We start from the raw sequence: 27003 nt of genomic DNA on the forward strand, positions 1-27003 counted from the left end.
ATGGTCTTGGCAATTTTTCATGCAGGGCTGAATAGAACATAAGAAGAGCTGGATCAGACTAGTGGTCTATCAAAGGGGTCCCCAACCCCCGGTCCGTGGACCAGTACCGGTCTGTGGCCTGTTATCAACTGGGCCGTGAGTTGTATAATTATTTCATTATATATTACAATGGATTTATATTCTGCCCTCCACTTCGAATCTCAGAGTGGCTCACAATCTCCTTTATCTTCCTCCCCCACAACAGACACCCTGTGAGGTAGGTGGGGCTGAGAGACCTCTTACAGCAGCTACCCTTTCAAGGACAACTTCTACAAGAGCTATAGCTGACCCAAGGCCATTCCAGCAGCTGCAAGTGGAGGAGTGGAGAATCAAACTTGTTCTCCCAGATAAGAGTCCACACACTTAACCACCACACCAAAATAAAGTGCAGAAATCATATCAAACTGAAACCATCGCCCCCCTCCCCCCGGTCTGTGGGAAAATTGCCTTCCACAAAACCAGTTCCTGGTGCCCAGCGCCAGCCTGTGGGTTCGTGGTACCCCACCCCACCCCGCAAGGGCCAGTGCCAGCCCAAGGGTTTCTGGCTGTTCAGGCAGGCACCCTGCACCCCCCTGCAGCGCTGCAATGCAGTGCTGAGCTCCATCACACCCCTCCCCCCGGAACCGGAAGGGAAGGGGAGCAAAGCCTTCATTTCAGCCCGGTCGTTCTAAATCAGCCCGGTCGTTCTAAAGATAAGGTTCACCCGCATCGGGAGCGAAGGAAAGGGGTGCAGCTGCCGCCTCGCTGCATGCTATGATTGCGGCGGTGGAGCAGGGAAGGGAAAGGAGGGGTGGTGGGGGAGGCTGCAAAAGGAAGGAGGCGGGTAGCAGCAGCAGCAGTGGCAGGCGGAGGAGGCGGGCAAACTAGGAGCCCCAGGGAGGGGGTGGGGAGCCCAATTGGTGCCCCCACCCTCCCGGCGCCCTAGGGAACCGCCTAGTTTGCCTAGTGGGCGAGCCGGCCCTGCTGGTGCCAAAAATGTTGGGGACCACTGGTCTATCAGACCAGTGATTTTTGGACACCTTTCCCCAGTCAACAGTCTTCCATTAGGATGTGGCAGTCTCAGAGCTGTGGTTATCAGCTAGGTGGGAGGGGGGGGTCCTCAGCCCACCGTCTCAGCCCCTCTACCTGGTTGTAGCCGAGGGACAGGCGGCTCAGAGCTCTGAGACTTCCATTACGGGTTGCCCTTTGTCAGATTCAAAACGTCTCTATGCTGAGCTCTGCGGAAGACTTTTGATCTCTGAGGCTCCAACTGCAACTGTCTATACAACAATTGTAAACGCTGGAGAGAGTCTAAATGTAAATTTGAAGGAAATACTGGGTATTCCATCATTGAACTCAAGGCTTTACAGAGTGTCCTGCAGCCTGAAAAAGGCGAATGAAATGGAGAGTTACCCAGGCAATCCATTGCTGCTGCTGTCGCTGCAACATCAGCCTTCTATTGTAATTTGGCCAATGTTGTTAAAATCTGGCATCTGGTGTGGAGTGTTTTTTGTCAATAATACAGATAATACATTGTTTGTTTCAAAGTATAGCGCCAAGACTTGTATCAACAGGTGTTACTTTTATAGTTCTTTTTCCTTTTGTTACAATATCACTTTTCTGTATAGCCCTCTCTTTCTTTATAACCCATCTGAACAAGAGGCTGGAGAGCCAGTTTTGTGTAGTGGTGAAGTGTGTGGACTCTTATCTGGGAGAACCGAGTTTGATTCCCCACTCCTCCATTTGCAGCTGCTGGAATGGCCTTGGGTCAGCCATTGCTCTCTTATCTGGGAGAACCGGGTTTGATTCCCCACTCCTCCACTTGCACCTGCTGGAATGGCCTTGGGTCAGCCATTGCTCTCTTATCTGGGAGAACCGGGTTTGATTCCCCACTCCTCCACTTGCACCTGCTGGAATGGCCTTGGGTGAGCCATAGCTCTCTTATCTGGGAGAACCGGGTTTGATTCCCCACTCCTCCACTTGCACCTGCTGGAATGGCCTTGGGTCAGCCAGAGCTCTCTTATCTGGGAGAACCGGGTTTGATTCCCCACTCCTCCATTTGCAGCTGCTGGAATGGCCTTGGGTCAGCCATTGCTCTCTTATCTGGGAGAACCGGGTTTGATTCCCCACTCCTCCACTTGCACCTGCTGGCATGGCCTTGGGTCAGCCATAGCTCTGGCAGAGGTTGTCCTTGAAAGGGCAGCTGCTGGGAGAGCCCTCTTAGTCCTACCCACCTCACAGGGTGTCTGTTGTGGGGGAAGAAGATATAGGAGATAGTAAGCCGCTCTGAGACTCTTCGGAGTGAAGGGCGGGATATAAATCCAATATCATCTTCTCCTTCTCTCATCCTCAGACCTTCTTCCACCCAAGGAGCTACTAATGCTGACTGACTTTGCAGGGCTGTTGTAAAGCTAGTTAGTGAGGGGCATGGAAGTTCTATAGAAACTCAATGTCGTCATAGTAGTCTATTGGTACCCCCTCCAGCAGGTGGAAAGAAAAACAGTCACATTAAAGGCTGGATCCGGTCATTAGGTGTGAACACTTCAGAATACACCTGGTTTGGGAAAAGGCCAGTGAGCCACCCACCTCCCTATACCGCCTTCACACTCCCCTCCCAAACTGAGAGCCAGTTTGGTGTAGTGGTTAAGTGTGCAGACTCTTATCTGGGAGAACTGGGTTTGATTCCCCACTCCTCCACTTGCACCTGCTGGAATGGCCATGGGTCAGCCATAGCTCTGGCAGAGGTTGTCCTTGAAAGGGCAGCTGCTGCGAGAGCCCTCTCCAGCCCCACCCACCTCACAGGGTGTCTGTCGTGGGGAGGGGTGGGGAAGGTAAAGGAGACTGTGACCGCTCTGAGACTCAGAGTATAGGGCATGATATAAATCCAATATCTTCTTCTTCCCCCATTTGGTCCCTGTGGGTCAGCACATGATCCAGAAGAGCATGAGAGGGGAAATATGCATAGGGAGGGAGGGTGCCAGTAAACATTCACTGCCCCTCTTCCAAAATCTTAAGTACCTTTAAGTTTTTGGAACTAAGACTCCAAATTGAAATCCCCTTATTCTACAGTTATTTGTTTTGGGGGCAGCAGTGAATATCCAGTGCATACAGGGTTTTTTTTTAACACAGAAACTTTGACCCAGTATTTTTTCAAAAAACGGAAGGCTGATATGCATGCCAGCTTTGGGAGGTGAGTACTGAGGCAGAGGGCTGGATCCAGCCAGCTTTTCTGCTGGCAAAAACGAAGTAAGACCTTATCTCGGGCAACCCAAAAACGCTGTGCTGAGGATTGGGGGAATCCACATTGGCAAAACCCACGGTGCGGGGGGAGGGGGTCTGTAGCAGAGGGGAGATTGACTGAAAAAGCTGACTAGAATCATCCCAAAAAGCATGGCTGCAGAAACAGCATCCATGGCAAAGGACTGGACTTCGTAGCTTAAGAGGACCTCTCCTCACCTTATTTGGAAAAGTGCGTGTCTGGGATTGGCCTCCTACTATGGATGTGCCCTGACCTGGATGGCCCAATCTTGTCAGATCTCAGAAGCTGAGCGGGGCCAGGCCTGCTTAGTACTTGGATGGGAGACCACCAAGACAGTCCAGAGTTGCTGCACAGAGGCAGGCACTGAAGAAGATATTGGATTTATATCTTCCATCTCAAGAGGGCGAGGCAGCTGGCTCCCTTCTTGGAGCGCAGCGACCTAGCAACTGTGATCCACGCAACGGTCACTTCGAGACTAGACTACTGCAATGCCCTCTACATGGGGCTGCCCTTATACCGAACACGGAGGCTTCAGGTAGTCCAGAACGCGGCGGCCAGGCTGCTGGAGGGACTACCACGGTGGGAACCTACGCGGCCTGGGCTGCGGGATCTGCATTGGCTGCCGGTTGTGTACCGTGTTCGCTATAAAGTGCTGGTTATTACCTTTAAAGCCCTATATGGCCGAGGACCTGCCTACCTAAGGGACCGCCTCTCCCCATATGTGCCCCAGAGAGCACTGAGATCTAGCTCTCAGAACTTACTAACAATCCCTGGGCCAAGAGATGCTAGGTTGAAGGCTACTAGGGAGCAGGCCTTCTCGGTGATGGCCCCTCGTTGGTGGAACCACCTTCCAGAGATGGTGCGAGCCCTGCGGGACCTGAACCAATTCCGCAGGGCTTGCAAAACATTTCTTTTCCAGCTTGCCTTTGAGATGGAACCCGATTAATCTGACGTATGCACATCTAGCCATCTTATAGATATTATGATCACAGTATTTTAGCACTCATTTATATTTTATCTATTTTAAATTAATTTATTATATAATTGATATATTAAAATTGTTTACATTGTTTTATATGAATCATGGGATTTCCATGTCTGTTAGCCGCCCTGAGCCCGCTTCGGCGGGGGAGGGCGGGATATAAAAATAAAGTTATTATTATTATTATTATTATCCCGCCCTCCACTCCGAATCTCAGAGCAGCTCACAATCACCTATATCTTCTCCCCCCACAACGGACACCCTGTGAGGTGGGTGGGGCTGAGAGAGCTCTCCCAGAAGCTGCCCTTTCAAGGACAACCTCTGCCAGAGCTATGGCTGACCCAAGGCCATTCCAGCAGGTGCAATGGAGGAGTGGGGAATCAAACCCAGTTCTCCCAGATAATAGAGCTATGGCTGACCCAAGGCCACTCCAGCAGCTGCAAGTGGAGGATTGGGGAATCAAACCCGATTCTCCAGATAAGAGTCCGCGCACTTCACCACTGCACCACACTTAACCGCCACACCACACTGCAATCCACCTCTGCAAACCAACCCTTGCCTTGAAAATACTGTAGGGTCAATGTAAGCCAGCTGTGACTGGGCGGCGATTTCCACCACTGCTGAAGGATTGCGTCCTGCAAAAGAAACTCACAGAAATACAATCGGATCTAGAAATACGTTGACATTTTATAAACTGGATTAGGAATATATACGAAAAACCAAACTAGTATCCTTGGGAATCGGAGGGGGTGGGGTGAAGGATGACAAATGTCAGACAGATAGGAAGATGACCCCAAAGGTAACTCGGCCCTTCTGTAAGTCACCCCCAGGGCAGTTGTGTTTTTCAGCTCTTGCTGTTGCCTGCCTTGACGGAAGACAGCTGCTCCGTGGTCTTCTTGAGCTGATTGTAGCTCCAGTGGAGCTCCTCCACTTCGGCCTTGTGGCGCAGACGGGTCTCCTCCAGTTCCCGCTCAAGGTGCTCCTTGGTAGAAATCAACATCCTGTCCAAAACAGTCACAGGTTTAAAATAGAATCACAGAGTTGGAAGGGACTTCCACGGTCATCTAGTCCAACCCCCTGCACAATGCAGGAAACTCACAAACACCTCCCCCTAAATTCACAGGATCTTCCTTGCTGTCAGATGGCCATCCAGCCTCTGTTTAAAAACCTCCAAGGAAGGAGAGCCCACCACCTCCCGAGGAAGCCTGTTCCACTGATAACCGCTCTAACGGTCAGGAAGTTCCTCCTAATGTTGAGCTGGAAACTCTTTTGATTTAATTTCAACCCATTGGTTCTGGTCCTCCCTTCTGGGGCCACAGAAAACAATTCTGCACCATCCTCCCTTGCAGAAGCATGTGACTGATGTCCTGAAATTTCAGGAGACTACAGGAGGACCTTTGCCAAGGTCACCGTATTGTGGGGGAACACAGACACAACTGGATGGCACTTCCTCAGATCCCTCCTTCCCCAGTGTCAGCAGCTTCTAATGATTTGGGGGGAGAGGGGAGAGACAGGTTTGCTGGAGCAAAGTTTGCTGGAGTGCTCACTGCAAGTTCTGTGGAAAGGGGATCACTCCTGTGGGCAGCAGAGGAAGGGAGCAGGGAGTGAGTATACTGCAAACCCCCCGTCAAATCTGATTTTGCAGTCCTCATCAACTGGAGCTGACAGGCTGTTCCGAGGACGAGGAGAAGAAGAAGAAAAAATAGAAGAAGAGGAAGGAGAAGAAATAGAAGAAGACTGATGATATTGGATTTATATTCCACCCTCTCAGAGTGGTTACAATCTCCTTTACCTTCCCCTCCCCCCACAACGGACACCCTGTGAGGTGGGTGGGGCTGAGAGAGCTCTTCCAGAAGCTGCCCTTTCAAGGACAACTCTGCAAAAGCTACGGCTAACCCAAGGCCATTCCAGCAGGTGCAAGTGAAGGAGTGGGGAATCGAACCTGGTTCTCCCAGATAAGAGTCTGGGCACTTCACTACACCAAACTGGCTCACCAAAGAAGCTCACAATATTACAACCAACCCAAGAACACCTTCAGGGACGGTGGCTCAGTGGTAGAGCATCTGCTTGGGAAGCAGAAGGTCCCAGGTTCATTCCCTGGCATCTCCAAAAAGGGTCCAGGAAAATAGGTGTGAAAAACCTCAGCTTGAGACCCTGGAGAGCCGCTGCCAGTCTGAGAAGACAATACTGACTTTGATGGACCAAGGGTCTGATTCAGTATAAGGCAGCTTCATATGTTCATATGTTCATATGTTCAAGTGGCCCCCTCCTTCGCATCCTAGAGCTCCTGGCCTTCACTGGATGCCCGTCTCCCCCCCAAGCTCAACACGACACCTACTTGTGGCTTTCCTTGAGCATCTGGATAAACTCCTGCAAGTTGTCGAAGTCCCGGAGGCGCTGCTTCAAACCGGCGTTCTCCTTGGCTGACGCCTGGATTTGCTCCTGAAGCTCTGAGAGACACAGACCGGAGCTAGCTTGATGCTACGAAGCAGCCCACGTCCGGGACAAGAGAGGCACGCAGATCCTCCCCCCACCTCACCCACGCACCCCTTTGCCTGCCCCCTCCTGCAGGCCAGTTCAAGCTGGTTGGAGGGAACAGAGAGGGAGGAGCAAACACGGTCGGCCTCCTTTGAGGCATGTGCTTCACAGACCAGGATCAAGCTCCACACTGCGGCTGTCCTGACTGGGTGGTGGAAAAGGCCGTCCTCAGCCAATTGATGGCAACCCCAGAAGGTTCCCAGGGAAAGAGACGTTCAGTGGTGGTTGGCCATTGCCTGCCTCCGCGGAGCAACGCTGGACTTCCCTGGTGGTCTCCCATCGTTATATATGTGATCTGAAACGTGTATATAGTATCCTATGGCTGGCTCGTTGGCGCCTGCACGACTGAGCGTGGGGACTCGGGAACAAGGGGCAGTAGCAGCAGTAGAAAAAGAGGCGGTGAGCTCATCCAGGGATTGTTATGCAGCTGCACCTACGACTCAATGGACAAGGAGGTGGAACTCTCAGGAAGGTGCAGGAGCTGCGCTCTGAGGCCTGGGCAGGAGGATCCAAACCCCTGCTGCCCTGCTCCAATCACGGGCCCTCTGTTGGTTTGAATGGTCCAATAGGAAGCTAGCGCGGGAACTGGGAATGTATATATCGTTGGCCCAGGAGTTAGTCTTGGAGTGCAGCCCTATATTATGCTGTACTGATAAAAGAGCTATGTTTGCTACTACCCCGCCTCTTCCTTGCGTTGAACCCACTATGTTATGCCCATCTAGAGGGGTCATTTTGTCGAGAAATAGGTGGCAGCTGCCCAGGCTGAAAGGTCCTTCCCACCACTGAGCGTGACCTTGCTTCGCTGTTCCGTTCTTGAGGTGAGCAAAAAAGAGGCAGGGAATGGGGCACCTGTTCTCTCTATCTGCACAGTAGCAAAAGTGGAGGGCTCTGCAAGGGCTCATGGCCCAGCAGGGAGTGGCCCCATATCCCCCCTTGGCAGTGCTCTGAACGATCCTCCAGACCCTCAAGAGGGCCTTTGGGTAGATGAGAAGGAGCTAGAGGGAGAAAAGAGTTCCAGTCTGTGCACTATTAGCTTTCAAGTTTTAATTAATTTATTCACACGTATACCCCCCCTTTTCTCCTCATTGGCAACCCAAGGAGGCTCACATCCTTCTCCCCTCCTTTTTATCCTCACCACAACCCTACGAGGTAGGTTAGACTGAGGGAGAGGTCCAAGGTCACCCACGTTCAAGCTCTTTTAGCGCAATGCACCACTAGGTGGCGAGCTGGACTTGGTTTTAAAGTAAGAGACGTTTCAGAGGTGGTTTGTTGTTTCCTGCCTCTGCATCCCGCCCCTGGTATTCCTTGGTGGTCTCCCATCCAAATACTAGCCAGACCCAGCGCTGCTTGGCTTCTGAGACCTGATGAGACTGGGCTAGCCTGGGCTGCTCTAACTACCGCATCATCCCAGCTCTCTCTTCCAAAAGGAGTTTAATAAAGTGGCTCCAGTCTCCTATCCCCACACCCACAGGGTGGCCAAACGTGCTCCAAACTCACTGGCGATCTGTAACTTCTCTGCATTTGCACCATCAGCACTCGGGGGTCTTTCTTTTGCTTCAGCGCAAACTGCTTTCAGGACTTCGTTTTCTTCCAATACGTCATGCAAATGCTGCTTCAAGACAGTCTAATGAGATGGGGGGGGGGGAGGGAAACAGAGAGGGAGCAGGCATACAGCAAAGCATCAAAGACGAGCAAAGACTGAACATACCTCAGCGAGTTCAGGGCACTGAATTCCAAAGTTTGGCGATGGGACGACGGGGCCAGGATCGAGCAATTCGAGAGAGGCCTCAACTCTCACATACATGGAGAGGCCCTGAAACTGGGGGAGCCGCGAGATCTGGTCGGGTGGACCCAGCTAGCTTGCGAAAGAGAGGATCGCAACAAGATGATTGCCCTCCATAAGAACAAGGGGGCCCCCAAAAGAAGCTCAGGAGAAGACACCCTCACCCAATCTACCCAAGCGCACCCCTGAACAGCTTTCGCGTGAGGAGTGCAACCGGAGAGCCAAAGCGAAGTTGTGCTTCAAGTGCGGGGGGGGGGGGGAATCACATCGCCAGCGAATGCCCCAGCAAGCCGAAGGAGCCGCAGACCTCCACACCCCTGAAGCCAGAGGCTAAGAAGAAAACTGGTGGCGCCAGAGCCCCAGCAGCCAAGGCCAAGTCAGCGGTGCTGCAGTTCCATGAGCCGATCCCCGAGGAGGACGGCGAGCTCCAGCTACCAGACCTGCTGTGAGGAGCACGCAACGGCAGGTCGGAGCCACGGCCATGCCACTACGGGTGAGATTATCCAGGACTTTTATTATGTACCCATAACACTAGTAAACCCCGTTACGAAACAATTTTCTTGCATCAGGGCCCTCCTGGACTCAGGATGCCCCAAAGACTTATCATCCCCGAGCTTGGTGGAAGCGCTAGGATTAAACACGGTGCCCCTTCAAGAATCCTATGTGTTTGAGCAAATGGACGGGAGCCCCATGAAGGGGGAGCCATGTAGGGCGGGGACCGAAGTGTGCGCCGTGGGGGCGGAGGAATACTGGGAACCTCGCACGTTCTTTATCGCCCCGGCCGTCAAGTTCCAAGCCGTCCTCAGCCTGGAGTGGCTGGCCAACCACGACCTGCTGGTCCAGTGGTGCGGGAGTGCCATTTACTTCTTGGATCCGATGTGCAAGAGTCACCGGTGGAATAAAAAAAGGGACCCGCACCCCTCTCCCCAGCTCAAGAAGCTTTGCGTCACCAGAGTTGGTGCCCAGTTTGCCCCCCGAGTATCAAGACTTGCAAAAGGTGTTCGACACCGAGGAGGCGGATGAGCTTCCCCCCCCCACAGATCCACTGACTGTGCCATTGAACTGGTGGACGGGGAGCCACTTCCCCAAGCCAAACTATATTCAATGAGCAGGGGGGAGGGAGAGGGAGGAGTTACAGAGATTCCTGGAACTCAACCTGCGTAGGGGGTTCATCCGACCCGCCAAGTCCCCACACGCCACTCTGGTGCTATTTAGAAAGAAAAAAGACGGCAGTTTACAGCTTTGCACTGACTTCTGCGGCTTGAACGTGATTTCCATGAGTAATGCATCCCCCCTCGCCCTCATACGGGATCGCTTAGGGGAGGTGTCCCAAGGGAAAATCTTCACTAAACTTGACCTCACAGATGATTACTTCCGGGTGTGCATCAAGGAGGGGGATGAGTGGAAAACAGCCTTCAACACACTCCTGGGCCAATACGAGTACTTGGTCATGCCATTTGGCTTTAAGGGGGCGCTAGGGGTATTCATTTAATTTCATTTTATTTGATTTATATCCCGCCCTACCCCACCGAGGCGGGCTCAGGGCGGCTCACAACATAACAATTCTAACAATAAGGTTTAAAAAATTAAAATACAATAATAATTTACATAATTAAAAATAACCAGTATATCAATGTATCAGTCAATGTCAGTTGCGATCTTATTGTCTTCCTTCAGAATATTTCAATGCCGGTCAGTTATAAGCCAACCGGAAGAGGACTGTCTTACATGCCCTGCGGAACTGTCCCGCGGGGCCCTGACCTCTTCCAGTAGCTGGTTCCACCAGCAAGGGGCTGTGATTGAGAAGGCCCTGCCCTAGTTGACTTCAACCGGGCCTCCTTTGGCCCGGGGATTCATGAACAATCAAAGAAGTATTGCATAAATACCTATATAAGGGCGTGGTCTGTTACCTGGATGACGTTTTGATATACTCACAAGACCTGCCCTCACACATCCAGTTGGTAAGTGAGGTGCTGCAAACACTGTACGAGCACAAGTTGTTTGCCAAACTGTCCAAACGTGAGTTCCACAAGATAGAGCTCGACTTTTTGGGATACCACATTTCCACGGGGGGCCTGGGAATGGATTCTACCGAAGTACAAGCCGTGGTGGAGTGGGAGCCCCCTCGAACCCGTAAACAGAGTTTCCTCAGGTTTGCAAATTTTTATAGGGGGTTCATCAATAACTTTGCCGAGATCACCCTATACCTCATAGAACTGTTGAAAACCAAGGCGAAGGTGCCGCAAGCCACTAAGGGTAGCTCTAGCTTCCTGTGGACAGAGGAGTGCCAAAAGGCGTTTGATGGACTTAAGGCCTGTTTCACCTCTGAGCCCTGCCTAATAAACCCCGAAGAAAACAAAAGGTTTGTGGTCCAATGTGACGTGAGCGACGCCCACACAGCTGTGTTACTCCAGGAGGGGCCAGATGGCCAGTTGCACCCCTGCACATACTTGTCTCAAAAGTTCAGCCCGGCTGAACGTAACTGGTCAGTGTGAGACAAGGAAGCCTCCGCCATCAAACTGGCCCTAGAAAAGTGGAGACACTACCTAGAAGGGGTGTGGGAACCATTTGAACTCTGGACAGATCATAAAAACTTGGCCGCCCGCATTGGCACTCACCACCTCAACAATAAGCAAGCAAGGTGGGCAGGGTTATTCTGGCGGTTCAATTTCAAGCTGAGGCACATCCCTGGAAAACTGAACTTTTTGGCGGACGCGTTGTCCCACCTCCCTCAACACAATAGCAAGAGGGAGGAAGTTATCGACTCACTGTTCACGCCCTCCCAACTAAGCGCCTTGGTAACCACGCGTGCGCAGAGCCGGAAGGAAAGGGAGCCCCTTGACGGGTTCCTAACCGAACTGAAACAAGCTTTCCTCGACAGTCCCCAGAGGAGGATTTACAATTAACAAAAGCAGAGGATGGATTTTGGCGCCGAGGGGAGAAACTCTACGTACCCCCCTCTTTACGTAAGCGAGTGATCCAGAGGGCACACGACTCCATACTGGGGGGCGCATTTTGGGTTTGTAAAGGCATTTGATTCAGCGACAATTCTGGTGGCCAGGATTACATAAGGATGTGGGAGAATATACAACAGGGTGCCCCACCTGTATCATGGCAAAAAAGGGGGGGGGGGGTTGTTGCCAGGGCACTTGCAACCTCTCCCCCCTGCCTCGCACCCCTGGGAATGCATATCCATGGACTTCATAACTGACTTACCTCCCTCGATAGGGAAGACAGTGATCTGGGAGGTAGTGGACACTTTTTCTAAGCAGGCTCACTTAGTGGCATGTAAGCAACTCCCCACGGCCAAGCAGCTGGCTCAGTTGTTTATCCAGCACATCTTCTGGCTACACGCCTTCCCCGCTAAGGTGGTCTCTGACAACGGCCCACAATTGGTTGCCATATTTTGGTCGCACCTCTGTGAACTAGCGGGAATGGAGCAAGGGCTCAGCGCCGCCTACCACCCACAGACGGACAGAACGCACCAACGCAGTGCTTGAACAGTTCTTACGTTGCTATACGTCCTTCCAACAGGACAATTGAGAGACTCTGCTACCCTTTGCAGAGTATGCTTACAACAACAGCGTGCATAGAGCCAATAAAGTGAGCCCCTTCCAAGTGGTGTATGGATATGAAAGCAAACTGTTCCCTGAGCTTGCCCCCCCCCCCATTAGCCCCCGCAGACTTTACCGAATGGTGGGAGATTATTAGTAAGAGGCGGTTGGGAGATTATTAGTAAGCAACTGTAGAGGGCGCAAGAAGCCTACAAAACCCAATATGATAAAAAGCACTCTGAACTTTGGGACTTAGCTTTGGCTTGAATTATAACGGTCAGGGCAAAGGTTTATTTATTTATTTTATTTTATTCGATTTATATCCCGCCCTACCCCACCGAGGTTTATGTTGGGGGAACTGACAGAGAGGTCAGTTCCGACAACGCGTGTGTATGCCCATGAAGCTGGAATAAAGATCTTGAACTTCAACTGTCTTTTCCTTGACTCTGGGTCTGACATCACTGGGGGTATGCCAAATGAAACAACAACCAAAAAAGCCTTCATCCACAGGGGGTAGACACTTACAGAGAAAGACAGATACATCTCCCTGTGCGGGCAGTTCCAAAGTTTTGGTGCCACAACAGAAAAGGCCCTATCGCGGGTCACCTCCTGGCTAGCCTCAGACGGCAGGGGGGTAACCAAAGCAAGGCCTCTGCGGATGACCAGAGTTGAGGGGGTCGGTTCGCATGGGAGAAGACAGTCCTTAAGGTATGTTGCTCCCAGGCTGCAGAGGGCTTCAAAGGTCAATAGTTCCCTTCTAAACCCATCCTGAATTGGGCTTAGAAGGAAACTGGCAGCCATTGTAGATGGAACAAGGCTGGAATGACAGCCTCTGCAGCCCATGCCAAGCAACCCTCTGGCTGCAGCATTCTGCACCAACTGCAGTTTCCAGACAGTCTCCAAGATTAGTTGACGAAGGGACACTCTTCAACTTGTATGGACAGCCCTTTCGTGGCCTGATCCTGCGAGCCCCCACTCTGAAGCAACAGTGCCCAGAAGGCCCCAGTTCCCCAGCCCCTCTCAGGCACCCTTTCAGTGCTGCAGCCCAGCTGAACCCCCCACAGATGCCCAAGTCCAGATTTCACCCCTGGTGGTGGAAGGCCACTCTCCTGTCACGGATCAGCATGCATTATATGTTAACTGCCTGCCGACGTCCCTGAAAGAAAAGATGGAGCTTGGCTCACCAGATCTTTCTTCGCACTGCTCAGCTCTGCCTTCAGGCTTTCGATCTGGGCTTTGTGCTGCTCGCCTCGCTCGAAGAGGCGCTCCTGCAAAAACGCCTTCTCAAAGAGGAGGTCGGGCAGCACTTCGTGCACAGAAGGGGAAGACGGACATCCAGCTGCTGCTGCTGCTGCTTCGCCCTTCTGGATGGCGGATAAAACCGAGCCTGCCTTAGCTGTGGAATCAAAAGGAGAGGCTTCTAAGTCTGTTTTCAGCAGGACCGCAGAATCAAGAGTCTCTTCCCCCCCCCCGCCCCAAAAAATCCCAAATTAACGTGAGGACATCAGAAGAACCCTGCTGGATCAGACCAGTGGTCCATCTGGTCCAGCATCCTGACTCACACAGAGGCCAACCAGTGCTTCTAGAGGTCTAGCAACAGGGCATAGAGGCCAAGGACTTCATTAGAACATGAGAAGAATCCTGTTGTGTCTGACCAGTGGTCCATCTGGTCCAGCATCCTGTCTCACACAGTGGCCAACCAGTTCCTCTGGAAGGCCATCAACAGGACAGAGAGGCTGAGACCTTTGCCTGGTGTGGTCTCCTGGTTCTGGGATTCGAGGATCAGTGCCTCTCAATGTGGAGGTTCCCCTTGGATGGCTTCAACAAGGGCCAGGGCCTTTTTGGTCAAGGCCCCTACCTGGTGGAATGAGCTCCCACTGGAGATCCTGGAGTTATCCTCCAGGAATCTATCTAAACTATCTGCAGCCTTATCTCAGGGAGGAAAACTGATCTGCAGCTAGAGCCGCCTCACAGCAAGGATGGAGGAAACCTCAGACTGATGAGAAACCTGTGACCATAAAAACCCTTTATCTCCTGTCCCGTTGCCCTCACATCACATCAGAGCACTACAGGCAAACTACCACAGTGGGTTGACGTCTGGAGTTCCAACTTAAACCCACCATTTTCAAAGCCCAGTACTGAAATCGGGGGTTGTTCAGTCCAGTCCTCTGTATTGCCCCATGGAATCAGGCTGTAAATATAATTTATTTTATTTAGGGCTCAGGGCAACTAACAACTGGTAAGAACACAACATCAAAACATAAAATTTAAAAACCATCAACAATATACAATAAAATAATCAGTCTCTCCCCATTTGAACCCCCCCCCCCCCAAAAAATCCTCACTTACACAGAAATTCCTTATTACAATGAAGCGATCGGCAGCCATTCCAGTATCTGTCGACCAGGTCCAGAAGATGCTCTATCGATGCTTCCTTACTCAGCTGTAGGTGAGACACCGCTGAAGGAATGTCCTTTAACAAGGAAACACATCAAGTTTTTCTTCCAGGCAGTAAGCAGGCGACCACTTTTAGGTGCTAAAAACCAGACAAATAACCCACTAAGAAGTTATTTTGAGTATAACTCTGGGTGCTATCCATCCATTGTCCAAACCCTCTTCAAAGACTGAGTGGAATCCAAAGAGATCCTAAATCTCCTGCAGGAGACGTGACCAGGCCTCGGATTCAGCAGGAGCTCACAGGAGCACAACTCCTGAACCTTTCGGAAGGTTCCTCCTCTTCCTCCCCACCCACCTTGTCCCTTGAACAGTAGGTGCAGCTGCATACCCATTCCTGGATTAGGAGAGTGGGCAGCCAGCCAGCCACCAGGGGCTTTGCCACTCCCCCAGCAGCCCTCATGAACCCCTGGAGGCGCCTGTGCCACCACATCTCCACTTCTTATGTGATTCTGAGCGGCGAGTGGCTTGCTGGCCTTTTGATGGGGGTGGGGCCAGGAGAACCCCAGGTAAGTGAGGCCTGCTTGGGCTGGCTGGATCTCTAGCCAGGGCAAGCAGGCCTCGCTCACCTGGGAGTCTCCTTCCTTGCATCGGATTACTTTTGGCTGGGGGGCTGCAGCATATGCTAATGAGTTATGCTAATGAGCTCCACCACCTATTTTTCTACAAAACGACCCCTGGGCGTGACTATTTCCCTCAGAGGGCTGCGAAATGTCCCGGTGGGGTCAAAGAAAAGCCAGAATCATCAACTGAACAGAAGTTAAGCAGTGATGATTGTACACGGCCTGGATCTGATGTGTTCATGTGAAGGTTCAAATATCTGAAAGCGGGGCGGGAGGAGTGTCCAAGGGGCACCGGTGCAGGAACAGAGCTGATCTTTCAAAGGAACAAAGAGCTGAAGAGGAGGAGGAAGGTCCAGATAAAGACCCTGCAGGAAATTTAATGTCTCTCCAGTGAGGGATTGAGCCCGACTCCACATTATAGCACTTGAAGAGCCCTGTGGCGCAGAGTGGGAAAGCTGCAGTGCTGCAGTCCAAGCTCTCCGCTCACGATCTGAGTTCGATCCCAGCGGAAGCTGGTTTCAGGTAGCCGGCTCAGGTTGACTCGGCCTTCCATCCTTCCGAGGTCGGTAAAACGAAGACCCAGCTTGCTGGGGGGGGGGGGAGTGGAGATGACTGGGGAAGGCAATGGCAAACCACCCCATAAAAAGTCTGCCGTGAAAATGTGAAAGCAATGTCACCCCAGAGTCAGAAACGACTGGTGCTTGCATGGGGGACTACCTTGACCTTTTTACTCAGTGGCTCAGGGACCACCTGTGGCTCTTCCAAGCACTGTTCCCAATGTGGCACCAGGGCCGTAGCCAGGATTTCAAATGTGGTGGAGTCACAGGTAGGATTATTTGTTTCGGAGGGCCAGGGGACCCGGCTGTCAGAGCTGGAAGGCTTAATTTCATTAGTGGCCTGGAGCACAGATTGAACGTTTTTGCGTCCCTAGTGAATCTTCCCCCTCCCCTCCCCCCAAAAACTGTGGCTCCTTCAGGCTCTGTGCCCCACATCCCCAGGAATCTCCAGACCTGGAGTTGGCACAGCTGCAGATCCAAGGAGAAGTTGCCCTCTGAGTCAGCTATGTGTGCCTCAGCCCCAACCAATCAAAGAGACAAAATACAAGGCCAAGGGAGGGAGAGGCAGGAAAACTGCTGCTGCCTTCGGGGAGATCACAGCAAAAAATGCAAGCCAGTGACCAGTTTACTAAGAAGTATATAGAAATCAGTCCAAATGTCCAAAACATGTACATTCAAGTCCCCAAGTAGTGTGGTGACAAGCCAATCGATTAAGTACTTGTTTCTTTCCAGTCTTCCTCAGACCTGGGACCAATATTAATTCAATTATATAGAGTCTTTATAGAATTTTCAAAAAGGGGACGCAGAGCGTCTCCAACAGCAATTTCACATCGGCTACGGCTCAGTATGAGGCTTCTTTGTGTCTCAAGTTGAGAAGAGAGCAAGAAGGCCGAGAGGGAAGAAGAAGAAGATTGCAGATTTATACCCCACCCTTCTCTCTGAATCAGAGACTCAGAGCGGCTTACAATCTCCCATATCCTCTCCCCCAACAACAGACACCCTGTGAGGTGGGTGGGGCTGAGAGAGCTCTTGCAGCAGCTTAAAAGGACAATCCCTGCCAGAGCTATGGCTGACCCAACGCCATGCTAGCAGCTGCAAGTGGAGGAGTGGGGAATCAAACCCGGTTCTCCCAGATAAGAGAGCTATGGCTGACCCAACGCCATGCTAGCAGCTGCAAGTGGAGGAGTGGGGAGTCAAACCCGGTTCTCCCAGATAAGAGAGCTATGGCTGACCCAACGCCATGCTAGCAGCTGCAAGTGGAGGAGTGGGGAATCAAACCCGGTTCTCCCAGATAAGAGAGCTATGGCTGACCCAACGCCATGCTAGCAGCTGCAAGTGGAGGAGTGGGGAATCAAACCCGGTTCTCCCAGATAAGAGAGCTATGGCTGACCCAACGCCATGCTAGCAGCTGCAAGTGGAGGAGTGGGGAGTCAAACCCGGTTCTCCCAGATAAGAGAGCTATGGCTGACCCAAGGCCATTCCAGCAGCTGCAAGTGGAGGAGTGGGGAATCAAACCCGGTTCTCCCAGATAAGAGAGCTATGGCTGACCCAAGGCCATTCCAGCAGCTGCAAGTGGAGGAGTGGGGAATCAAACCCGGTTCTCCCAGATAAGAGAGCTATGGCTGACCCAATGCCATGCTAGCAGCTGCAAGTGGAGGAGTGGGGAATCAAACCTGGTTCTCCCAGATAAGAGTCCGCACACTTAACCACGACACCACACTGGCTCTCCCTGACTCTACATCCACAAGGTCTGGCTAAGGTTCAGCTCTGATGGGGAGAGACGACGCTACAGGCTCAGAGGGACTCTGACCATTTAGAAAAGTTTATAGTGATTGTGGAGAAGTGCATTACCAAATAAGTCCCCACAGATGCTACCCTGAGCGCAGTGATGGGAAGACTGACAGAAACTTCATAAAGGAAACTAGTTTTGTTGATGGACGGTACACTAATGCCCTGGTGCAAATTAGGAATTGTGAGTCTAACTAATTGGTTACTACTGGTCCGCTGTGAGATCCAACCTCATATCAAACAGGCCCCTTCCCCCGGTCCTCTGTAGTATTTTGCTTCAACGCTACACCTACTTGGTTAGTTTGCTTCTGCTCTTCAGGTTTCCGTCCCTTCTGAGGAGGAGGTCTCTTTTTCTTCGAAGCGGCAAGGGGTTCGTTTGCTCCTGGGAGGATTACGGAAGAGGAAATGGGTCACTCCTGGGGCAGCGTGGATTTCCTTCTCGGTGGGGAAACCAGGAGTTCGTCACAAGAGCTCCTGAACAGAAGCTTCCCACCTCCAAGATCAGAGAAGCCCCCAAGAAGACATGACTGTTTTGCATCTAGACCAGACTTCGGGAGGCTGGCAAAATCTCCCGTAGTCAACTGCTGTTGGGGAGATAGAGAAAGACAACAAACTCCCTCCGTGTGAAAAATAATTCTCTGTATAATCCACAAAATACAATTTCTTTGTCTCGCATAACAATTCAATGTTACCGAAAGAAGACCATCCAATGCATGGCACAACTACCGTCCAAAACCCATTCAGTGTAGTGGTTCAGTGTTTGGACTCTTATCTGGGAGAACCAGGTTTGATTCCCCACTCCTCCACTTGCAGCTGCTGGAATGGCCTTGGGTCAGCCAGAGCTCTCTTATCTGAGAGAACCGGGTTTGATTCCCCACTCCTCCATTGCACCTGCTGGAATGGCCTTGGGTCAGCCATAGCTCTCTTATCTGGGAGAACCAGGCTTGATTACCCACTCCTCCACTCGCAGCTGCTGGAATGGCCTTGGGTCAGCCATAGCTCTGGCAGAGGTTGTCCTTGAAAGGGCAGCTTCTGGGAGAGCCCTCGCAGCCCCACCCACCTCACAGGGTGTCTGTTGTGGGGGAGGAAGATCAAGGAGATTGTGAGCCGCTCTGAGACTCTTCGGAGTGGAGGGCAGGATATAAATCCAATATCTTCTTTCTTTCTTTCTTGAGAGCCAGTTTGGTGTTGGAGAGCCAGTTTGGTGTAGTGGTTAAGTGTGCGGACTCTTATCTGGGAGAACCGGGTTTAATTCCCCACTCCTTCACTTGAACCTGCTGGAATGGCCTTGGGTCAGCCATAGCTCTGACAGAGGTTGTCCTTGAAAGGGCAGCTGCTGTGAGAGCCCTCTCCAGCCCCACCCACCTCACAGGGTGTCTGTTGCAGGGAGGAAGGTAAAGGAGATTGTGAGCTGCTCTGAGACTCTTTCAGAGTGGAGGGCAGGATATAAATCCAATATCATCATCATCATCATCATCATCATCATCATCATCACATTCAAACTGTAGTCCATTCAAACTGTAGTTCATATAACATTCAGACTGTGCACTTTGAATGTTATATGGTTTTTGGATGGTAGTTGTGCCTTGCGTTGGATGGTCTTCTTTCTGTACCACTGAACTGTTATTTGAGACAAAGAAATTGTATTTTGTGGCTTATACAGAGAATTATTTTTCACACGGAGGGAGTTTGTTGTCTTTCTCAAGCTTTTACACCTCCGCAGTCCCCATCTCTGCTGACGTTAGGGAGACAAATGCAGCTTCTTGACAAGGAAGTGAAAGCTGAAGCCAGCCATTGATCCTTTTTCCCCTCCTGTTCCAACTGCACAACCTTGGGAAGACCAAGAGCCCGTGAGGAAAAGAAAGCCATGATTACACACAAGCTAGGTCCCCTCTCAATCCAGATGTGGACTGCTGGGTCAAGGGGAGTGCTGGTTCAAAAGCAAACACATGAAGCTGCCTTAAACCAGAGACAAAAGTGCAAAGGCAGGATGAAACTTGAGGGAGAGGGGAATTTAACAGAAAGGTGAAAGAAGGCCTGAAGTCCTTAAAAGGGAAAAAAAATTAACCTTTGCTCTTCAGTTTAGGAACTCGGTCCACAGCATGCAACAAGCAGTTGGCCAGTGAGGCCGAGGAGAACTTCCTGTTCAATGCAAAATTAATCTGATGTATCTGCAGACTTCACATGCACCGAGCCTCGTATTACAAGAGCACTCAAGAAGGTTTTCTGCAGCTCCCTAGCTTGGTCAAAGGAAAAGACCCTAGATAGCCAGGAGAATGGAGATATTATGGATTTCTTTGCTTCGTTTGTAGCCCAGGACTCCAGGCAGTTGACCAGATATTTTTTTAAAAAGTCCAGCCAGACAGCATAACACATCCGGAAATGAAAAAAGCACCAAACTCATGGCTAATTGCTGCAAAAATAGAATAAATTTATAAACTGTACATGGAAAACTTAACCAGAATACACAATTTATATGCACACACAGTTGCAAATACCCAGTGCTGACCGGAACCAAAACCAGTAATTTGATAATGCCGCTCCACTTGCAAGAAGCAGGTTTTTCTGTGATTTAAAGAGCGGTGGCTCTATTTCTTTTAGTTCACTTGTGTGGAGCCTTCGAGACGCCAGCATTATATGTTCGACTCGAAGAATATTTGTGATTGTATCACTAGTGCAGTCCCATTTATTTCGTTGGCTCCTGACGAAGCATTCTGGGAAACGGACTGTTTACCGGTTCACCGTTGTGCTGCTTTCCAACTTTGGGACAGTCACTGTGGAGAAACGCCATTTTAGTCAGTGGTGGTGCTTCATTTGGCAGGGGTCAGTAAATCCCTCAGCAGGCTTTGTAGCCTTCCCCTCACTCCCCCCCTCCCTTCCAGAGCCAAACCAACAACGCTAGGGGGAAAATCTCCTAGAGAGGCAGGAAGTGCTTTTGTTCTTGGCATGTGTGTTAGCAGGAAGAGAAGGGGAGTTGGAAGCCAGCGCTCGAGCGAGCATGTGGTGAGCAATGGAGGCTCCTGCCTGGGAGGCCCCCAGGCAGGCAGACTAAGTAAGTAATTCACAAGACAGGGCAAGTTTAGATCAGGGCCAGCAGGACGCGTTTATAACACATTTTGTTTGTCAGGCTGTTTGCTGTGCGTGTGCTGTGCTGTGCTAACCTTTTAAACGCAACTGTTTTTGTTTTGTTTTTCTTTTCCTATCTTTTTCTCTTTTTAAATAAATGTTTTTTCTGTTTTAAATACTGGCAGTCAATCTCTGTACCACATAGATCCCCAAACCGCTTTAGACCACGCTGTTTTATAACGGGGGCCCCGGGCAAGGGGCAAGGCATGCAGTTGGATAAGGTGCCAATCCTCCAGGGGTGCCCCAAAGAAGCGCTGAGGTCTCTGTGAAACCCAAGTACTAGGGTGGCAGAGGACCTTGAGGCCTGGCCTCATAGCTGGAGAGGGGGATTGGGAGTCCTGTTCCTCTCAATCTGAACCCCGGGACTGAGCAGGTGGTGGCAGCGCGCCCAAGGGGCAGGAGGAGAAATAGCTTCCTCCAGGAGTTGGCGACTCAATAGGGAGCTGACGGGACCGGGTCTGAAGGCAGAATCGGGCCGGTTCCGTCACAGTCACCATGCAAGATTATCTGCCAAAGAATTTTGCATGTAGCCGCCAGAGGCTCCACACAAGCGAACAAGAAATAGCTCTTTAAATCATGGGAAAACTCGCTTCTTGCAAGTGGAGCAGCATTTATGAAACGACTGCTTTTGGTTCGGGTCAGCATAGGGAATTTGCAACTGCGTGTGCATATAAATTGTGTATTCTAGTTAAGTTTTCCGTGTACGGTTTAAAAATTTATTCTATTTTTGCAGCAGTTAGCCATGAGTTTGGTGCTTTTTCATTTTCGGTTGTACAGGCGGCTTTCTCTTTTGTTGGTCCAGCATAAAACATTCAGCAGCAATGCAATAAAACTAGGATCGCAGACACCAGGAAACGGTGCAGAAAGAAAATGAAAGGCATATCATAAAGCCCCAGGGGACCCCAACATGGTGCCTGTGGATGACACAGTGCCTGCCAAGTCCTTTTAGAAACTGGAGGGTGGGCGGGGGGACTCCTGCCCAGCAAGGTTTCTGATTGGCTGCTGTCAAGCATGTTATTTCTAATTACTATTTTATAGGTACTCAGTAGACAGGCCAGAGGTAAAGCAGAGGCTCACCTTTGCCTTTTCCCCTTTCTCCTTCTACCCCCCCCCCTTTCCCTTCCAATGGATGCATAATAAATCCATCTGGCCCCAGGATGCTTAGAGTAACCTTGCATTAATGGTGTAGAATGCCTCTCCCCCAGATTCACACAGCCAGGTCTTATCAATTCTCATAGAAAGTGTGAGAAAGGGAGATGTTTTTGCTAGCTAACATTCCTTAGTCAGAAAAGAGATAATAGTGAGTAGCCTTTGAACCCGCAATGCCATTTGCATCTTTATGTTATTCTTTGGAAGTTATCTGTAACACAGCCTTTCGATGTTTGCCTATAAGATACCATTCAATATTATGTATGCCATAACTTCCAAGAAGTCCATCCTTGGAGCAAGCTATGGAGTTTGTACAATAAAGCAACTTTTGATTAAAAACAAAAGATTGATTATTGCGAAATATCAATGCTTGACAGCCACTGGAGATCTGATGGACTGTGCAGATTAAAACAACAGTGTTTCAGCAGCAGCTGCCACCGAAGCATCCATGTTATTCTTCCTCACACTTGCATTTCCCAGTGTATTTTTAAAATGCTATCGTCTTGTCCCCTGCACTCGGGCTTCTTTTGGGTGTAGCTTCTTCTCCCACAGTAGCCATTTTGTGTTTGCCCCCCGCCCCCAGTGTCAAAACTCCCAAGGAGCTCATAGGGAGGGAGGGTGGCTCAGTGGCAGAGCATCTGCTTGGGAAGCAGAAGGTCCCAGGTTCAATCCCTGGCACTAAAAAAGGGTCCAGGCAAATAGGCGTGATAAACCTCAGCTTGAGACCCTGGAGAGCCACTGCCAGTCTGAGTAGACAGTACGGACTTTGATGGACTGAGGGTCTGATTCAGTAGAAGGCAGCTTCATATGTTCATATATGTTCATATAGCCTCAAAATGGTTTCAGACCACTTCCATAGACAACTCCAGGAGGGGATTGAAAGCAATCTTGCTGCGATATTGATGTGAAACCGTGTCACTCATTTACTATCCTTATTTTGTCTTAAGTTAAAAAAAAACCACCCCCCAAAAAACGGCTTTCTTTGGATAGAAGCTGGGTACAACTCCAGCTCAATGAAGCATTTAATATCAAATGGCATATCAGGAGAATCCACAGGGTGGCGCTGTTAGCACAACTGATTGGAAAACCTCAGGCAGGAATTCAGTAGACCGCTTGCTCAGCAACTGGACCCATCCCAAAAATTTGGGGCATGCAGCACCCTAAATTTACAGAACACATCAGCTTCTGCTCAGCAGGGGCTTAAGTATTAGCCAAAAACCTCTGCCAAAGAGGAGAAACTTCTCTAGCTTTGGAATTTATTGGGAAAAGCAAAACCTCCCCCCCCCCCTTCCCAGCAATATGAAGAGACAGCAGACAGCCAGTCTATTTCACATCATTATGCCCGCGGTGTGTTAAAAGACGTCAAATTGCTAAGAAATCTCACACAAGACTGAGGGCCAGACTGGATCCCAGACTCCAGGTGCCACTGCCATCACCAGAAGCTGCACTGAGACCTGCTGCTCTCCAACGTCTCGACATAACCGCTAGGACAGCGGTCCCCAAACCCTTTCAAGCCTTTGCAAACTTTCAGAATTTTGACAGCATGGCAGACAAGGCCATAAATTGGCTGCCTCGGAAGGCCATCTAGTCTGCATTCAGGTAGGGCAAATCCAATGCATAATTACAGGATGAGGGAGTCTTGCCTTGGCAGCAGTCTGTGTGAAAAGGATCTTAGTGGGCCATACGCTGAACATGAGTTGGCAGCATGATGTGGTCGCTAAAAGGGCCACTGCAATTGTGGGCTGTTTCAACAGAGGTATTGTGTCCAGATCCGGTGAAGTGATGGCATCGCTTTACTCTGCTCTGGTTAGACTTCACCTAGAGTGATGTGTCCAGTTTTGGGCACCACAGTTTAAGGCTATAGACCAGCTGGAATGTGTCCAGAGGAGGCCACTGAAGGTGGTGAGTTGTCTGGAGACCAAGCCCTGTGAGGAAAGGCTGAAGGAGCTGGGCCTGTTTAGCCTGGAGAGGAGACGACTGAGAGGTAATATCATCACCATCTTCAAGTAATTGAAGGGCTGTCATGCAGAAGATGGTGCAGAGTTGTTTTCTGCAGCCCAGAAGGTCACACCAGAACTAACGGGTGGAAATTAAATCAGAAGAGTTTCCAGCTCAACATTAGGAAGAACCTGACAGTTAGAGTGGATCCTTACTGGAACAGGCTTCCTTGGGAGGTGGTAGGTTCTCTTTTGGAGGTTTTTAAACAGAGCCTATATGGCCATCTGACAGCAACGCTGATTCTGTAAACTTAGGCACAACTTATGAGGAAATATAAACCCAGAGGAAAGGCATTTCTGAGCTTCCTGCATTGTGCAGGGGGATGGACTAGATGACTCTATGGCCCTAAGGTGGAGCCAGCCACAAAAATGGCTCCCGCTGCTTCCCTTCAGTCGCTCAATGAAGATCCCTGCACTGTGGCGGCAGCTGCTCAAATCATCAATAGCCAATCAGAAATTCTGCAGAGCAAAAGCCTCACCCTGCCCCACCCGCTTTCTAAAAACACTTGGTAGGCTCCAGAAAAGATATTGGTGGGTGCTGTGATGCTGTGGGTACAGGCCTGTAGCCATGGAGGGGCCCAGGGGGCCCGGCTGCTCCACCAAAAAAACCCCCGTTTCCACCTGTATGGCCCCTCCTGGCAGCCCTGCTCTGGCGGCCCCCGCACTCTCTGCAGCCACCGCTTTGGCAGCCCCCGATCTCCCCGCAACTCTGGCAGCCCCTGCTCTCCCTCCACGGCGCCTCCCCCTCCCTCCCACCCACCCACCGAAGCGCCAGTTCCCGGGACTCTTTCAAGGCTGCCTCCACGCCCCCTCCCAATCAGCTGATCAGCAGTAAAAGCAGCAACCCAGGGAGGAAGTGGGGCAGAGACGGCGGGTGCTTTTTCAGCGGCTCAGCCTCGAGGCTGCTTTTCCCGCCAATCAGCTGATTGGCGGGGAGGGGGAGGCAACCTTGAAAAAGTCCCGGGAGCCAGTGCTTCACTGGGTGGGTGGGAGGGGGAGGCGCCACAGAGGGGGGCTGGCTCACCAGAGCAGCGGGGAGATTGGGGGCCACCAGAGCAGCAGCTGTGGAGAGAGTGGGGGCCACCAGCTGAAATTCCCTGGGCCCCCCCACCTAAAATTTTCTGGCTACAGGTCCGTGTGGGCATCAGAGCATGCAGGGGACCTTCTCCATGGCCTCAAATCATGATGCACTGCACTTCCCCAGCCACTTGCCACAATTCTGGCTGCAGATGGCAGTGATGCACAGGCAAGAATAGCAACACACCACTAAACTCTATGGCAGTGGTGTCAAACATGCAGTTGGGGGGCCGAATCAGGCCCCCAGAGGGCTCCTATCAGGCCCCCCAGCACCTGGTTGTCGAGATCTTTCCAGGTAGTTAAGTCATGGCGAATTAGTTTCAATATTTTTTCGTAGTTGTCCCTGTATAGAGTCTTTAAATCATTTGTGAGATGAATTCCCAAATACTTAATTTTTTTCTCATGTTTGAATCCTGACAATTCCTCTAATAATTGGATCTGGTCCTCCGGCATATTCTTGGATAAGATTTTGGTCTTTGCAACATTCAGCTTAAAACCAGAGACTTCACCAAATTCTCTTATTTGTTGTTTCAAAAAAAGTATCGAAGAGACAGGTTGTTCCAAAATGAATACCAGATCATCAGCAAATGCCAAAGTCTTCAACTCTGTGCTATGTATTCTAACACCTTGAATTCGGATATCCTCTCTAATCTTTTTAATCAACGGTTCCAACGTCAAAATAAAGAGTAATGGAGAGAGAGGACAACCCTGTCTTCTACCTTGTTCAATTTCTATTGGATCAGTCATTACTCCATTAAAACTCACTTTTGCTGTTTGCTTTGAATACACCGCTTCCACCATTCTAATATACTTTTCACCGCAACCAGTTGCCGTCAATATAGCTTTAATAAAATTCCAATTAACATTGTCAAAGGCCTTTTCTGCATCAACGAAAATTGCCGCAAATTCTTTATCCGGATGCTCCTTGTAATATTCAATTGCATTCAACAAGAGTCTCACATTCTGATTCATTAGTCTTCCTGGGACAAAACCAGTTTGATCTTCATGAACCAAGCTCGAAATTACTTTCTTCAATCTATTTGCAAGTATCGCTGCAAAGATCTTATAGTCACTATTCAAAAGTGAAATTGGCCTGTAATTTTTAACTTCTGCTGGATCAGTACCTTCTTTATGAATAAGCGTAATTAAAGCTTCTTTCCAAGAATCCGGGATCACCCCTGTATTATAGGCCTCCTCGATAACTCTCTTAAAGGGTAGCAATAATAGGTCTTCAAATGTTCTGAAAAATTCAATCGGTAGCCCATCCGGACCTGGGGTCTTGTTACTTTTTTGAGTTTTAATTACATCAACAATTTCTTGTATTGAGATAGGACTGTCCAAGCTTACTTGTTGTTCTTTAGTTAATTTTTGAACTTCCACGCTCTTTATGTAGTCTTCTTGATTTAATTGTTCAATTTTTTGTTTTTTATAGAGATTCCTATAAAAGTTTCGAATAACGATTTCCATTTGAGAGTTTTGAAATAACTCCTCGTTAGTTTCACTTTTCAACATTTTGATAATCTTTTTCTCCTTTTCTTTCCTTAATTTATATGCCAGCCATCTACTCACTTTGTTTGCATTTTCGAAGTGGTTTTGTCGTGTCCATTTTAATTTTTTCTCAATTTCTTCTGCTAATAAAATATTAATCTTATGTTGAATAAAGCTGATTTTGGCCTTCGCCTCCTTTGGATTCCCTGCTTTCTGTTGCTTCTCAAAATGTTGCAGTTTCATTATAAGATCATTATAGACTTTCTTACGTTCTCTCTTCCTCCTCGCTGTATATCTGATAGCAATACCTCTAAAGAAAGCCTTAAATGCATCCCAAATAACTGGAACCTTAGTATCTCTTTCGACATTAGTCTTAAAAAATTCTTGAATTTCTTCTTTAGCTGATTCAACAAATTGTGTTTCTCTTAAGATTTGCAAATTTAAAGTCCATCGAGGATTTCTTGATTGCTGTTCCAAAATCAACAAAATTGGGTTGTGGTCTGCATAAGATTGTGGAAGAATATCAGCTTGACTCACCGAAAGAATCATACTCAAAGATATCCAAAACATATCAATTCTGGACCAGGTTTTGTGCGCGTGGGAGTAGAAAGTAAAATCTGTAGTAGTCGGGTTTTTTATTCTCCACGCGTCCACCAAATTAAGTTCTTCA

General features: G+C 49.9%; 1 protein-coding gene across 1 annotated transcript in view; it reads right to left on the reverse strand.

The window, feature by feature from the left end:
• Positions 1 to 4926: 4926 nt before the first annotated feature.
• CEP72 (centrosomal protein 72) overlaps positions 4927 to 27003 on the reverse strand; it is a 41289-nt gene continuing 19212 nt past the window's right edge. The window contains exons 7-12 of the mRNA XM_060248309.1: positions 17790 to 17878; positions 14484 to 14607; positions 13319 to 13530; positions 8295 to 8421; positions 6598 to 6709; positions 4927 to 5260 (exon numbers count right to left, since the gene is read on the reverse strand). Coding sequence (XP_060104292.1) covers positions 5104 to 5260; positions 6598 to 6709; positions 8295 to 8421; positions 13319 to 13530; positions 14484 to 14607; positions 17790 to 17878 — 821 coding nt within the window. The 3' untranslated portion in view covers positions 4927 to 5103. The remainder of the gene's footprint in view (positions 5261 to 6597; positions 6710 to 8294; positions 8422 to 13318; positions 13531 to 14483; positions 14608 to 17789; positions 17879 to 27003) is intronic.

The sequence above is a fragment of the Heteronotia binoei genome, chromosome 10 (genome assembly GCF_032191835.1).
Source record: "Heteronotia binoei isolate CCM8104 ecotype False Entrance Well chromosome 10, APGP_CSIRO_Hbin_v1, whole genome shotgun sequence".
NCBI classification, from domain to species: Eukaryota; Metazoa; Chordata; class Lepidosauria; order Squamata; family Gekkonidae; genus Heteronotia; species Heteronotia binoei.